Source organism: Carya illinoinensis, chromosome 10, assembly GCF_018687715.1.
Source record: "Carya illinoinensis cultivar Pawnee chromosome 10, C.illinoinensisPawnee_v1, whole genome shotgun sequence".
Taxonomy (NCBI): Eukaryota; Viridiplantae; Streptophyta; class Magnoliopsida; order Fagales; family Juglandaceae; genus Carya; species Carya illinoinensis.
In genome coordinates, this window is record NC_056761.1 from 27902068 (window position 1) to 27918478 (window position 16411).

At 36.1% G+C, this 16411-nt stretch overlaps 1 protein-coding gene across 2 annotated transcripts; it reads right to left on the reverse strand.

Moving 5' to 3' along the window:
• Nucleotides 1-951: 951 nt before the first annotated feature.
• Nucleotides 952-15953, reverse strand: LOC122279331 (probable glycosyltransferase At5g03795). Of its 2 annotated transcripts, none has more exons than XM_043089909.1 (5): nucleotides 15802-15953; nucleotides 15272-15524; nucleotides 15056-15140; nucleotides 8128-8695; nucleotides 952-1703 (listed from the first exon to the last, which is right to left on the reverse strand). In XM_043089909.1, the coding sequence occupies exons 2-5, from the start codon at nucleotides 15437-15439 to the stop codon at nucleotides 1223-1225; spliced, it is 1302 nt and encodes a 433-aa protein (XP_042945843.1). In that variant the 5' UTR covers nucleotides 15440-15524; nucleotides 15802-15953; the 3' UTR covers nucleotides 952-1222. The 2 variants fall into 2 exon arrangements, with proteins under 2 accessions (XP_042945843.1, XP_042945844.1); XM_043089910.1 differs by lacking the exon at nucleotides 15802-15953 and adding an exon at nucleotides 15646-15795.
• Nucleotides 15954-16411: the final 458 nt, after the last annotated feature.

The following is a 16411-nucleotide window of genomic DNA, read 5'->3' on the forward strand; positions in this document are numbered from 1 at the left end:
AGTGTCCCTTTTATTTGATACACTATTTTCATAATACACAATTTTATTTGATAGTCTTACAATACCCATAGTACAAACCTTTTTCAAAACATCTTAATAATTTATGAATAACACTTTCGTGATCTTTTACCCTAAATATTGATGAAATTATAATAATACCTCATGCATACATCCTAATAATCAAACGAGTTTAATAAAATTGTCATTGTTGAAAAGTGAAAACCTCTAAATTGTAAATATTCTTTTGATTTTTATACTCTTAGGCCAAAGATCCTCCAAAATCAAAACTGTTCTTATTTGAATAGTGAAAATGTTTCATCTCGTCTTATCATTACAATTTTTCTAAATTTTTATATAATATTTTAAATTTCTACACAATATAATAAACAATTCAACTTTTCAGATCATAATATTAAAAAATAATATTTTAATAATATTTTATTCAATTTTTAATTAAAACCATATCATCTCATTTCACTATCCAAACTGAACCTAAATTGTCATAAATCCTCTATCTCAATATGTGCTCCATTTCTTTTTAGATTTGTTTTTTGTAAGAATTTTATTGGCTTTCAAATTTATAATATATTCTTAATCTTGTGGATGTCGCCAAAGTAGTTATGTGTGTTAAGTGATAAAGCAAATGAGAAAATATTTCGTGAAAATGCAAATAATAATGATTTAAATGAAGTATATTCGTTAAGAAATTTGCTTCAATTCCTAGAGAATAATAACAAGAAGACTGCTTTAACCCGATTGACGCAAATACTAATTCAGGTTGGGTTATAACTCATTCATTCTTGGCCTAAACCCAGTTGAGCTTTATACAAACCAGATGATCCAAATTGCCATAATCATAATCAAATCTACCATTAGATACACAACCAAGGATGCCGAGACAGTGGAAGTTTAAATGCAAAAAAAGCACAGAAGTAGGAAATTAGAAGAGGATGGAGAGAAGCATTTTATCTATCACATTAACAAAATTCTTCCTTAATAATGTACAATCATTTTCCATAAATGCTAATGATCCACAGACATTACAATAAGATTCTTGTCGAGGTTGATCAATAAATTTACTGGATTTATTGATATGGCATGCGCAACTATGTTGACACAGTACAAATTAATGGGAATTTATACAAAAGGCTAATGCAATTGTGATACAACAGATCACTAGAGAATAACCTGTGTAGTCATTGATTGCTATTAACAAAACAACCTAAGAGACTTTTACAGAACTCCGTCGAAGCCACAACTCATACATAACCATGTAAAATGCATCATAATCAACAGCGGGAAAATGCCATTGGAAATGTTTGCGCACCTTCAACACATTACTTCGTAACATCAAATATTCTTCGGAGCTAATCCCTTTCAGGATTTCTTTAAGCAATGGGATATCTAAGGTTGCAACAATGATCGAGAAGTGTTTCCAGTTCAATATGTCTCCAAATGGGAGATCATAGTAATTGGCAATACTCACAGGAACACAACCATAGTATAGTGAATCTGCAATGCGAGCTGTATTTACTTCAAAGCCTTTAACATGGAGGCAGAACTTGCTCCCAAGCAACTCGTCAGCGTAAGGAGTTTTGAGACGGCCAAAGTGGGCAAAGATCTCAGTGTCATTTCTCCACACTTGGATAAGGTTTTGTCGAACTGGGGAGTTAATTTCTCCGGCAAAGAATGCAAGCTTCTTCCTGTAATTTCATTTGTGATGGAAGAAAGATGAGTTTCAGTTGATTTAGACAACACTGAAAATCATAGAATGCTGTCTTCTCCTTGATTGAAAATCATAATATGCTTTCTTTTCTCCTTGATAAATAAAAAAATTCTTGATGAATAAGTAGATGATTGATCCTATACTACTACCAGATATGTTTAACCTACTGAACTGGGATAATTCTTAACTGGTTCTAACTCCTCTAGGTATGTAAGGATCGATCAAAAACTAATTGCACAGAAATATAATAAAAGGCAGGCCGGGTCAGACTTTTTCCTATTAACTAGAATGATCACGTCTGCAAGGAGCCTCTGCTCCAGCTTCAGATCCACCAGTTTGCACCTGTTTTCAAGTAGATGATGCCAAGCCAAACAAATATAAATCTGAACCCAGCAGCTTGCCACATCACGTGCCATACAAATCCACACAAACGCTTCAGGATGAACCCCACTTCTCTACCCCTCTAGCAGTACCACTCAGTCTATACTGTTGCTCTTTCAAACTAGGCTCTTCCACCTAAAGTTATCATACTCTTCCTAAATAGGCAAAAACAAGGAAAACCATTCTCCATGGTTGACACAATTACTAGTGGAACTTTAATCCCAGACCTCAAGAGCCTTTCTTTTTTTATAAAAGCCTTTTCTCTATCGGAGCCCATACTCCAAAATGACTAGTCAAAGTTATAATTGGAGCCTTTTTTTTCCTACTATACTTGGCATTATAATCACCCCCCTTAAGCCTTAACGTCCTTGTCAAACCATTCAGTTATAGCTAGCTAGTTGTGATACCCCATATTGAGGAATATAGGTGGTGAATGAGATCCCACATTGCTTGAGATGGAGAAGTTTTTGCCCTTTATAATAATTCCAAGGGCTCCAATTGTATCATTGACTAGTTCTTTTAAAGTATGACCCCAGATGCTTCCCTGGGGTGCTAAAAATGGCATTAGAGCCAATCCGAAGTAGAAATGTAGGACTTGAGTCGTGCCACCTATAATGGAAGGGCCTGACAAGGACATTAAGAACTTAAGAGGGAATATTTTGATACCCCATATTAAGTGTGATCCCACATATCTTGGGGTGCTAAAAATGGCATTAGAGCCAATCCGAAGTAGAAATGTAGGACTTGAGTCGTGCCACCTATAATGGAAGGGCCTGACAAGGACATTAAGAACTTAAGAGGGAATATTTTGATACCCCATATTAAGTGTGATCCCACATTGCTTGGGAGAAAGAGATTATTGCTTTTGAATATTCCAAGGGACTACAACTGTACCATTGACCAATAATTTTGAAGTGCCTTGGAGCAAAAGAGTGCCCTAATTGACTGGATTTGATTTTGACTTGCATCATAAAATATTAGTATATCATCTGCAAATAATAAATGTGAAATGTTAAGAATGTCCAAACGAGTATCCCTCGTTGAAAAGCCCATCATAAATCCACCCCCAACCTTAGCAGACGACATTCTACTTAAATCTTCCATGACCATGAAAAGGAGATAGTAGGTCACCATATCTCAACCTATGGAAGCTATTAAAGAAGCTAAGTGGAGTGTTGTTCACCAAAACGGAGAACCCAATAGTGGAGACACAATGTGTTATCCAACAAACACCATTGTTCCCCAAATTCACCCCTCCTAAATAATTGCAGCAAAAAACCCCAATTTACATGGTCGTCGTCCTTTTCTATATCCAATTTGCAAATGATGCCTAGATCATCAGATCTCAAATGAATGTCCAAGCATTTGTTGGCAATGAGCACTGAGTCAAGAATGTCTACCTTTAAAAACTACATTGTTAGGTTTTGAAATAGTCTTCTCCAACATCTCACTCAAATAGTTAGCAAGGACTTTGATATAACCTCATACACCTCAGTCACAAGGCTGGTAGGGCAGTAATCCTTGATATCTAGTGCCCCTACATCCTTGGGAACAAGCACCATAAAAGTGCCACTAAGTCCTTTCTCAAACTTCCCAAATGCATGAAAGTCTTGGGCCATTTTCATAATATCTCACCCTAACACATCCCAACTGGATTGGAAAAAAAACCCTAGTGAAGCCATTAGGGCCTGAGGCACCACTTCTTAAACTTTTTTTTCTTCAAACAGTCTCTCCAACCATACCACTTTTTGGTGATTACCCGTCAAGCTTTGGCCTCCACTCCACATCTTTGACAAGCATATGTTCATAGAATCAGGTCACGTGGTCCCGAATCACATAATATTTTAAAACGATAAGACCATCAATGTTAAGACCCTTGATAGCATTGTTCCTTTAATGTGCGTTAGCCATACGGTGGAAGTAATTTGTGCACTTGTCCCCCTCCTTTAGCTATTGTGACCGGAATTTTTGTTACAATGATATCTCCTCCATCAAAGTGATCCTTTCAAGTTCCAACACAACTTGGCATTTCCATGAATTTCTTGGCATCAGAGAGAGCTCTACACTGCGCCACACTATCTAAGCCTTCTAGTTCCTTCATTAAGGACTTCTTTTGGCTATCCATGTTACCAAATACTTGTTCCTTCCATATCTTCAAGTTTCTATTTAAAGCCTTCAATTCATTTGCAAGGATAAAACTTGGGGTGCCATGGACGTGATAGGAGGACCACCACTGTCGAACTCTATCCACAAAGCCTTCTGCTTTCAGCAACATATTTTCAAATTTAAGATATCTTCAACCCCTTAAATGCCCCCCTGTAACATCCAGACCCAAAATTTATAGGCTTTGATAAAGATTTAATAAGTTTGGACCACAGGCTCAATTTTGTCAAGGCTAGAAAAATTTTGTATTGGACCTATTAATCCATACCTATTATTTGAGGATCAAGTATTGAGGAGATAGGATTGGATTGAAATTATGAACCTATATTCAAAATGCAGTAGGTTCGGCCCAATAGGATGCCTAGCCCACTAGACATATGAATGTATCTTCTAGCCAAAGCGCATGTGATTTGTTGGCTGTTAAATTTGTGAGAATTGGAAACCAATGATTTTTGGATAAGTTAGAACTAAATTAGGTGCCAAGAAACCAACTAGATGAAGGCTATCCACACTAAGATTGTTTTAGAAGAACTTATCTCTAAGGGAAGTTCACAGTACGCTCCTTCAACCAATCCATCTCTAAGTGTAGTGCAAATCCATTTTCATGGAAGAGCATTTGGAAGACAAAGGCCCCCTTAAAGTCATAATTTTTTGTATGGACAGCTTCTTTGGGGACGATTCTCACTATCAACAACCTATGGAAACGCTGTATCATTTTTTTTTTTTTATGATGGGGAATCTCTCCAAGGTAGGGCCTTTTGGACCCACCCCTGCAGAGTAAACCCCGGTCCTGTGCACTACACCTTCGGAAGTTTTCCTACACGGAACTGGTTAAATCACTGGCTTTTCACCAAGGGGTGTGGCCCTAAATGATTGTTTGCACCCATGAGGTGTTGAACCTTGGACCTTGAACGGAATGAGACCCCAAGACCTTGAATTGGTGTTGTATGTGTAAAAGGAGTGGAGAATCCATTGATCATCTACTCCACGACTTTGTAGAATGACTTTTTTGCTAGGGTGGGTGTAGCTTGGGTGATGCCAAGAAGGGTGATTGACCTCTTAGCTTCATGAAGAGGTCTTCAAGGCATTTCTCATATTGCCGTTATTTGGAAGATGGTTCCAATCTGTCTATGGTGGTGTCTTTAGAGGGAGAGGAATGAGAGAAGCTTCGAAGATTGTGGGCGGTCACTGAATGAACTTAGAACCCTGTTTTTTAACACCTTGTTCCAATGTTCCAATGGTCAATTGTAATTGATTTTAATGGCATGACCATTCATGAATTTCTTGTATCACTAGAACATCACTCCTAAGCATTGCTCTTGTATATGACCTGTATACTTGGGCTTTTGCCTATTCTTATGATCAATAAAACTTTATTTGCTGATCAAAAAAAGAACTTATAAAAAAAGGTTGTTTTAGAATTCTATTACAGCCTGCTAGGACTATTTTGAGATAGCATTTGAGCTGTTCCAGATTTGGAGAAGTAGAAATCAGCCCCATTTATGACTCCTAAATAAATCCAATGATTAGAAACATATTTTCCCTATAACTCCTAGCCATTAGGACTCAAAAAAAAAAAAAAAACTGAGTTAAATTCGCATAGCCCTATTATTAGGTTTTCTAGGTCTCATTAAATGCACTGTATGGCCTGAAAACCAGAAAAACAAAGGCTGCTGTGAGTCTAGAAAGTTTTTATAGCAATCCCGCTTGATGTACTTCAAGAAAACCAATCCCTAACCCTAGATAACTACAGCAAATACCAAGGAAGATGCCAGCCTTTCTTAAGGTTCTTGCTTATTTTTCAAAGAAAACCCTGGGAAAGTTGCTGCAATTTCAGGATATTGAAAAACCAGCCTCACCCTATCAATTCCAATCCATTTTCAGCAACTGACAGTAGGTGATTATTGACACGCTTGTTATTGCTAGAACTAAAAAGGTAAGTAGCATCGTCATACCCTTAGATGTATGGTAAACAATGTTTTTTTTTTTTAAGTATTATGTATGACCCTTTATTGAAAGCTCCTTCTTACGTAGTAAGTTATGATGAAAGTGATTTTTGAATGTCATGTTATAATATGTTTTACATGCATCATGATATGTTTTCTCTGATGATATTATTAAAAGTTATGTTACTATGTGTTTTACATCCATCATGATAAGAAAGATAAAAGATAAAAAGTTTTAAGAATGGCCATAAGGGATGCATGGTACCAATGTAGTTATGGGTGGATGTACAAGCTACAGGCCTAAGCATGGTCCACCCTAGCTATGTTATGATAAGTTTAAAGGTTCCCCTTATGGCTACAAGTAGTGGAATCAGTACACAACTTTGTACAAGGGGTTAATGTGGGTTGGCCATAAAGATGATTAAAGAAAGGGAAAGACAAGTTTAATGAGTTATGCATATTACATGTTACATGTTTAAGTTAGTATGAGTATTAAGTATGCACGTTTCTCAAGGAAACCTTGTGTTTATTATGTTTATTGTATGATGTACTATTTATCAGGTATTCGACTCATTTTGGTTGTTTCTTTATTTGTTTATTTTTATGTTTTTAAATTATCCAGGTAAAGAAGATGGTGTTGATGAGCTTACAGCCAGGCATGGATCATGTTTGAAGGGATTTTTAAACTTAGCAAGTGCTTAAAAAAAGAACAATTTTAAATTTTCTTGCTATGATACAATTTTGATTTAATTATTATTCAAGGCAATTTTTATGTATATTTTCCAGTTTATCTTTCAATGGATTAGACACTTTTTTATCGAGTTGGGTCCCTTTACGGGGCACAATTAAGAAAGTACGTAACACTCCCAACCTACGGGAAGGGGTTGTTACACCTCCACAATCCAAGAAAATAAGAAAGTGGTCTGAACATATCTGAGTCTCTTTTGGCCTAGTTCCGGATAATGCATTTCCCAAGTAGGAGAGACTAATGTTGTTTTTGGGTAGTGGAGTGATATGAGATTACTTTACTAATATTCAATATTTTATCATTACTTTTCACCTACTTTTCACTATTATTCACTACTATTTAATATTTTATTATTACTTTTTCACTACTATTCATAGATCTTCTAAGATCACCTCACTACCCAAATGTATCCTACAAATTTGTCCAATCAAGACCCAACATGATTATTGGACAGTGTGAATGTTCCACCCACAAAAGGAATATCTATGAGGTCCAACTTGGATATAAAATTCAGAAACTCCACCATAGTTGGGCAAATACAAGTCTCTCCCGATCTACCACTTGGAAATCAGGTATCCCATTAAAGATAGCCTGCAATCTCTTCCCACAAAAAGCATCTTTCATTGTCTAATTTGGCCCGCAAATTCCAGCAAAGGCCCACATAAAGCCGTCTTCTACATTCTTAAAAGAACATGCCACTAAATAATCCCCAAGGTAATCCTCAACTTTCTCCACCACCCTTTTATCTCACATAACTAAAAATTGGAGGTATTACAAGTTTACAAAAATTACAACAGCCCTTGACAGGGGACAGCGATCTAGTAAAATGCAACTGACAACCTTTACAGATGAGAATGATATTCCTAAGCAGATAAATGTAACTATCTCTCTCCCTCTCCCTCTCGAAGGAAACTCTAATGATGTAAAAACTCTCATCTATCCAAATGGCTTTTAAACTAAAAACAAAAAATTATAAAGTAAGTGAACACAAGCAAAAAAAGGTACCAAAAACAAGGCTACTGAGATTGCAAACTATCCACAACCTTACTTAAGCCATGACATAGAGGATAAGAATATATTCCCAGTTCAAATAATGTCCACTATAAAAAAAATAAAAATTGAGAAACAGAAGTTTAACTAAATAAATAAATAAATGAACATACCTCTTAGATGAAGCAAGATTGGGAGGGTCTCCTTGTCTCGGCCAGATTTGTGGAAGGCACGCATCTTTATGAGCAATATACCCAGATTGATAATAGCTTGAAGAACACACAACTTGAATGGAATTGAATTTCACTTCATTTGCTTTATCCATTGCCGATCGTCCTATGGAATGACAGGCAACATAAAAATGATCTGCTCCACCTGTCCGATTCCAATATGGGTACTTCTGACTAATATTGAAGATGTAGTCTCTTATAAAATCTTGGATACCTCCAACACCAACTCTGGGGTCATGTCGCAGCCTTGCAATTGAGAAAGGCAGAAAGAAAAGATCTGCCTTGGTTGAATCATTCGTGATGAAATGGCTTTTCATAAGCACCTTTTTAAAGTAACTTTCACTTGCATAATTGCCACTGGGTACAGAATCCACCGGCAACAGTACGTTTGCAAAAGGATCATTTCGCTTGTGAGGATAAACATATATCTTAAAGCTCCTATTCATTTCCTTATAGTCTTCCTGGAAGATATCTCTATCAAAGAACACCTCATTGTTAGTCGCACTGTTTCCTGAACCCAAAAAAAAAAAAAGAAGCAAATTTCAAGATTTTTTGGTTCAAGAAATAAAGCTCATACACTAACCAAAGTTTCTCCGACCCCTCACAAAATCTGTTTGCACTTCACACGGTCAACTGAACTTTAACACCCTTTTCCCACTAGGAGTACGATGCTATATATATATATATTATTTTTTTTTTATAAGGAAATATAGTCAACTAGGAGTACAATGCTATATTGATCATACAATAGCACAAAATTCAAATATTCTATCAACCATAAACCTATGCACTTCATTAATAAACTTAAACGGGGTAACATGTTTATTCAACCGATAAAAAAAAACTCATCTAGAATAGTAAAGACTCCTTGTTGAAAAGCATCCTTTATGTAAAGACTCCAACCCTAAAGTCCATGACCTGTAGAAATATCTCCAATGCCATCTAGAATGGCAAAAACATAAAAGCACAAGTGAATCGAGTACGTCATATAGTAAAAAGAGTTTTCAAATATCCTTTAATGTTTTAAAACCATAAAAACACAATCAAAACATTGTTCACTCAAAAACAATTTCATTTAAAGTCTTGGGTAAAGTCCACACAACTATACCCCATGTGTGCGTGTTGATGATCACAAGTGAAGTCATGTCTAAAATAGGGACACCACTCGATAAAAATGATGGCACACTTGAATGGACCAAACTCGAGTGATTTGTGAACGGCATGATATGATGAAATGAATTGTGAATGCTATGGTATGATGCATGTAATATTTATTATGCCCCAAAAAACCATGCAAGTGTCTGATATGAATGTTAGGAGACTCATGTCACTTCACATGTTCACATGTTAATACTCGTCATGAAAAGCTTTAAAAAAAGATAAAAACCATGATTAATGAACAAATGACCCAAAACATTAATATGATGGCCATAAGAGATGCAAGGTACCAATGCAAAGAGAGGTGGCTGTGCAAGCCCCACGGAAGCATGAGTAGGTGTGTGGTCCGCCATAGATGAGATTATTCGCTAGCAATCTAGCGACTGCCCTTGTGGCCACAGGCTGTGAAAGCAGTGCAGAGCCTCACACATAAGAGTGGATTGGACATAAAGCAAGTAAAAGGCGGACTGGTACTTGCATGATTAATATCTTTGTTTATTTATTGTTACATATGCTATGTACCTATTCATTATTTTATTATTCCCAGGTCATGAGGATGTTGGTGAGCAGGTGAACAAAATGTAGATGATAATACCAAGTACAATCATAAATATCTCACATATAGGATAGTTTTGTTCTTTCATTATGTCATGCTATTATCTAAATTTTTTTATAAGATTCTGTGATGACCTGGTTCAATATTTCTAAGGTCAGAATATAGATAAATTTACTAGGACTAAATTAGGTTTAATGGGCTATTTTGGATAAGCTCACAAGACAATTTATTTTGGATGGCTATGATTTTAATAGGCCCAAAAGTTTGTTTACGAGGCTCATTAAGGTTTAGTGGATGATTTTGGATGGTATTAATAGGCAATATTTTTGGGAAGTTCAATTGAGATTTTTTGGATAACTTTGAATAGGCCACAGGCCAAATTTTATTATGATGGATTAATGCTTTTATTGGGCCCAATAATTGGATTAAAGCTCACTTAATATTTATGGACCAAGTGGGCCCTATTTAATTGGTGTTGGGCCCAAGAATTTATTTTAAAAGACCAAGAAATTTTTTTGGACAAGTTAGAGTTAGTTTGGACCAGACCCATTGGAATTTATTTGATACTTGACTCATGAAAATATGGGCAAACCCAAAATATTATTTGGATCATTTAAAGTGGCCCTACCCATTGTTAAGTCCACACAATGCCCAAGAAAAACCCTAGGACCCATGAGCATGGCCCAAACTGCCACAAGATTTTTTTTTTTTTTTTGATAAGTAATAAGAAGTTTTATTCCAAATAAATAGGCATAGCCCAATTATACAGGATGTATACAAGTGAGTACACCTAAATACATGCTAAAGCAAAACAAAACTAAAATAAAACATTATAGATGTTCCCTTCCCTTACAAGATTCTTCACCCAAAAACTTCAAAACACCAAAACAAACATAAAGGAATCATCCTCCACACTGCTGAACTGCCTCTACATCCCACTGAACCTTGTCAGTTAGCCAGAAAATCCACTACATGCATAGGCATCACCAAAGCAATGCCTATCCTTGCTAAAATCTCATTCCACAATATTGTTGCCACCTCGCAGTGAAGAAAAAGATGGTTAACAGATTCACCATCCTTCTTACACATAAAACACCAATCAACCACAAATAAACCTCTCTTCCTCAAATTATTTGTGGTTAATATTTTCCTGAGAGACACCAGCCATCAGAAAAATGCAACCTTGCTAGGCACCTTTGCCCTCCAAATACATTTCCAGGGATAGTCTTCACCTCCCTGACACATTAATGCCTTATAAAAAGATTTTACAGTAAATGTACAATTATTTGAATGCAACCACAACAAGCTGTCCTCTCTATTCTGATCAATTTTCATATCATATAATCTTCCCAAAAAGTCAGATACCTCACCCACTTCCCAGTCCTGCACATTTCTGTTGAAATCCACATTCCACTGAAGCATGTTCTTATAAATCTTATAAGACTCAGCCACTACAGCCCTTTTATATCTAGAAATCCTAAATAAATTAGGATAAATGTGCTTGAGAGCTGAATCCCCACACCAAGTATCATGCCAAAAATAAATATTTACCCCATCCCCCACTTTAAATTTTAATTTTTAAATGAAATTCCCCCATACTGACCAAATAGACTTCCACAAACCCACCCCATACACCCCCTTAACTTCATTTGTGCACCAACTCCCCCACATCCTCCCATATTTAATATCCACAATATGTCTCCATGATGCATTACTCTCAAAGCGATACCTCCAAAGCCATTTCCCTAGAAAAGCTTTATTAAAAAGTTTTAAATTTCTGACACCCAAACCTCCACATGAAACCGGTTGACATACCTTGTTCCAACTCACCAAATTAAATTTTCTTTCCTGCCCCATAACCATCCCACAAGAAATTTCGAAAAATCCTCTATTTTGTTTTTCTTTGCAATCCCCGTGGGTAAAGGAAAAAGTGGAAGGAAGTATGTCGGTAGATTAAAAAAAGTACTCTTAATTAATGTAACTCTATCCCCTTTTGATCAATAGAGTTTTTTCCAACCAGCTAGCCACCTCTCAATTTTCTCGATAACCCCATCCCATATAGAAAGTGATTTATGAGGAGCACCAAAAGGTAATGCAAGATATTTCAAAGATAACGAAGCAACCTTACATCCCAAGATATTAGCCAAATAAAAAATATTGCTGACCGTACCCACTGGAACAATTTCAGACTTAGAAAGGTTAATTCCAAGTCCTGAAACAGCTTCAAAAGAGAGCAGTAAGGCTCTCAATGTACGGGGATGATCATGGTTTGCATCACTACGGATTAAAGTATCGTCTGCAAAAAGTAAATGTGAAACTGTAATACTGCCCCTTGAGTCATCTCCCACCATAAATCTCGACAAAACAAATTCCTCTTCACAGCTGCCTCAATCATAAGACTCAAAAGGATCTCCTTGCCTTAGTCCATGGGAGCTATTAAAAAACCCACCAGAGTGCCATTCACCAATAAAGAAAATCTAGCCATCGAAATACAATGATATATCCACGAATACCACTTTTCTCCAAAACCAAATCTCCCAAGTAAATAAAGAAGAAAGTCCTAATTGACATGGTCAAAAGTCTTTTCTATGTCCAAATAGATTCCAGATCCAATGTCCCAATTAAACCGCCACAAGAAATCGGTTGACAAACCTTGTTCCAATTGACCAAATGAAACTTTTTTACCTCTCCTTTACCTCCACACAGGAAATTCTGAAAAATCCTCTCAATCCTTCTTGCTACCCCTGCCGGCAAACGAAAAAGAGAGAGAAAATAAGTAGGAAGATTAGAAAATGTGCTCTTTAACAAGGTTATTCTTCCCCCTCTAGACAAATATAGCATCTTCCATCCAGTTAATCGCCTTTCGATTTTCTCAATCACCCCATCCCAAATTGTAACTAGTTTATGCGAAGCCCCCAAGGGAAGACCTAGATATCTCGTAGGTAGCGATGATATCTTACACCCCATGATATTGGCCAGATCTGAAATATTCGAAATGGAACCCATAGGAACAATTTCAAATTTGGATAAGTTGATTCTAAGTCTTGAAACAGCTTCAAAACATAACAAGAGTGCTCTTAAAGCAAGAAGATGTTCTTCATTAGGATCACCGAAAATCAAAGTATCATCAGCAAATAAAAGATCAGAGACTTTTAAGCAATTCAGAGGCTCACCTCCCACCACAAAACCAAACAAAAAACTACCTTCCACTGCCGCTTCAATCATTCTACTCAAAGCATCCATGACGAGAACATAAAGAAAATGAGATAGAGGATCACCTTGTCGGTACGCAAACTGTTGAAGAACCAAACCATAGAACCATTCACCAAAATAGAAAATCTTGACATCGAAATGCAATGCTTGATCCACAAACACCATTTCTCTCCAAAACAATATCTCTTAAGCAAATACGACAGAAACTCCAAGCGAACATGGTCATAAGCCTTTTCCATGTCTAATTGAATTAAAATTCTAGACTCGCCCAACTTCATTCTACTCTCCAAACACTCACTAGCAATTAAAACTGAATCAAGAAAGACTTTGTTTTTTTTTTTTTATGGGATCTTTTGTACCTGGTGCTTCCTTTAGAAGAAAATTTTAAAGTTGAGGTTAGTAACACACAGGTCCCTTAGATTTCTAAAAATGATGTTATTCTTAACACTAGGCAGTCAAAAACCCACAGTCATGGTATCAAAACTAATATTTTTCATTTTGGGAAAGAAATAATCTAAAATTCTTCATTCCTTCAATAGTGATATCTATTAACAATGGCTACTAAAAATATTTAAGCATTTAAGTTCTTTTAAAATCCATTTGATGTGGGAATTCTACAACTAACATCCATTTCAAGTCCTATCAAAGACTCTGTAGGAAAGAAAGATTTTTTTTAAAGGAAAATTCAAAATCTTACTTCCATTCTTATACTAATTTGGGGCTTTCGATACCATAAGTTCATAGTTCTTTTTTTTTCTTATTTCGGGGGGACCTCTCCAAGGCAGGGTCCTTTAGACCTACCCTTGCGTAGTAAATCCCGGTCCTGTGCACCGCACTCTCAAAAGTTTCCTTACACAGAACTAGTTAAAAAAATTAAATCCAAACATCTTTCAGACCATTCATGGCCTTTAGAATACTCGGTTTTGTTTTTCTTTATTCTTTTCACCAAAAGTCAACCTACTTTGACATTGTATGCTACTTTTATTTGAGATGGATTGCAAATTAAACAACAGTCCAAAGTCCCAATATGAGGCAATCAAAGCTTATTTAACCATCAAACTTAAACGCTCTACTCTGATTTGAATGGGCTAAAGAACTTCAAGATCCAAAGACCTCATAGCAGGAGTACATCATTTATGAAACAAGAAATATGCAGGCCATTTGGAAGACAAGTTTGGAGTGCCACTTCATACACGAGATAAGATAGTTTGAGTAGCAACTATAACACCAACTCCATGATACCACTGAGACCATTTATTTTTTCTTTTTATGTCAGGGAACCTCCCCAAGGCAGGCCCTTCGAACCCACCCCTACAAAATAAACTCCGATACCGTGCACCGCACCCTCAGAAGTTTCCCTACATGGAACTGGTTAAATCGCTGACTTTTCACCAGGAAGTGTGGCCCCAAAGGATTGTTTGCACCCATGAGATAGGATAGTTTGAGTAGCAACTATAACCCCAAGACCATGATCCTACTACGACCATTAAAAACAAGAGTGACTCATTAGATCTTGGCAACTTAAAATAGATTGTAGTTACATTATGCATCTTAATGAAACTTAAGGCAGCCATTTACAGATCACATAAAGTGGAACACTTCAATGATATTTTTGGAATAGAGCAAATCTGCCATACCTTGTTAATGGTATATTATGAATAATCAAATATTAAAAAGAGAAAAGAAAATTTTTTTTATAAGCCAATGTGAATAACACACCTAGTAAAATGCTTACAAGACATAATTTGATTTGGAAGAGAAACCTTTTTTATTTTTATTTTTATTTTTTTATTGGCACAGGGTTTCCGGGGAAAGAGAAATCTTAAAATTTGAATATAACAAATCAAATGTTACCATTTAAGTGATGTTGATTGTGTGCTCTATACAGGGGTTTGAAAATAGAGAAACATTACTTATAATAGGGTGCTTGAGCATAATTATTACCCATATATCTGCTTCTGGGATTTGCATAAGGCTGTAAAGACTCTAACGTCTTCTCAACGCCCCATATCTTCTTATTCCGGCTGAACTGTAACGTTGCAACCAAAACAATCACAATTACAACAACACATCAATACCTTTATTAATATCCAAAAAACGAACATACACATAAATGAGGACCGGTAAGACACTAACATAAAGTAAATCATAAAAGCATACCTGTGATCGTGACACATTAGCAAAGTCGGTACGCATCCCAGCCTCTGCACTGTACTGCACTAAACCAGCAGTCGAAAGCCTTGTGACAGAAAGCTGGGCCAGCAGAGATAACAATGATAAGATGAGGAGGGAAAGAATAACCCATTTCATCTTAGATCTGATAACCATCTGGCCTCATCAAACATGGAAACGCATTCCAAAAATCTTACATCCGGTTCCAATTCCCAATCGGAAATCAAATTCAAAACAACCTCTGCATTTAGAAGAAAAGTGCAGAAAAGGGTATCAAAGTCAAAGCGCGATTAGAACAACAAATTAAATCTAACGATCAAGTAAAACTTATCGAAAACAACGATCAAGTAAAATTACGCAACTCCTCTTAACTACGCCATGTTTGGTTACTCAGAATACGTTAGGAAAACAATATAACGAGTCGGCGGGGATGAAGGGACAGATAAAGTAGATACAAGAAAGTAATTGCGATCATTTAGAATTGAAGGGAGAGAAATTTGAAAAGGGTTGAGAGAAACCTGAAATCCGATTGTTGCGCTGCCTCGCGCGTCTCTTCCTTTGTTTTGACTTTGGTACATCAGGACTGAATCAACTCCCAGCTACGACAGCAAATGTAGTTGCACTGTTTCTAGTACAGGTCAATCAATATTTTAGTCATCTTATATTTTTTTATTAAAAAAAACAACATTTTAGCCGCCTTTTACCCGGCCTCCGTCGTACAAATGAAATAATATGACATTAAAATTTAATAAAATATTATTAGAATGTGATGTCTTAACTCTCGTTTGGGGTTAAACAGTGATTTAAGTGTTGAGATATATAACATAAGGCTACATATCCATTGTATATAATAGTTAAAATACAATGTATTTATTAATCTAGTAATATGTAGTATATCACAGCAAAAATTCTATTTAAGTCAAATAGAATAAAATAGATAACAAAGTTCCAAGGCACAAAATCCCACAATAGTAGATTTCATAAATTTTTTTTAAAAAGCATAACTATTTCAAAGACTCCAAAAAACACGGACTAATCATTTCATTGTCATCAAAACATTCCATCTTTCATGATCTTAGTAGTCCCTTATCAAAACATCTTCGACTTGGCCTTGTTCTAGTTCAGAAT

Excerpts from the sequence above, each read along its gene's own strand:
- LOC122279331 (XM_043089909.1), bottom strand. The coding sequence starts at position 15,439 with ATGGTTATCAGATCTAAGATGAAATGGGTTATTCTTTCCCTCCTCATC. Across the intron at positions 15,141-15,271 it reads CTAATGTGTCACGATCACAG|TTCAGCCGGAATAAGAAGAT; the intron begins GTATGCTTTTAT and ends GCAACGTTACAG. Across the intron at positions 1,704-8,127 it reads AATCTTGCTTCATCTAAGAG|GAAGAAGCTTGCATTCTTTG; the intron begins GTATGTTCATTT and ends ATGAAATTACAG.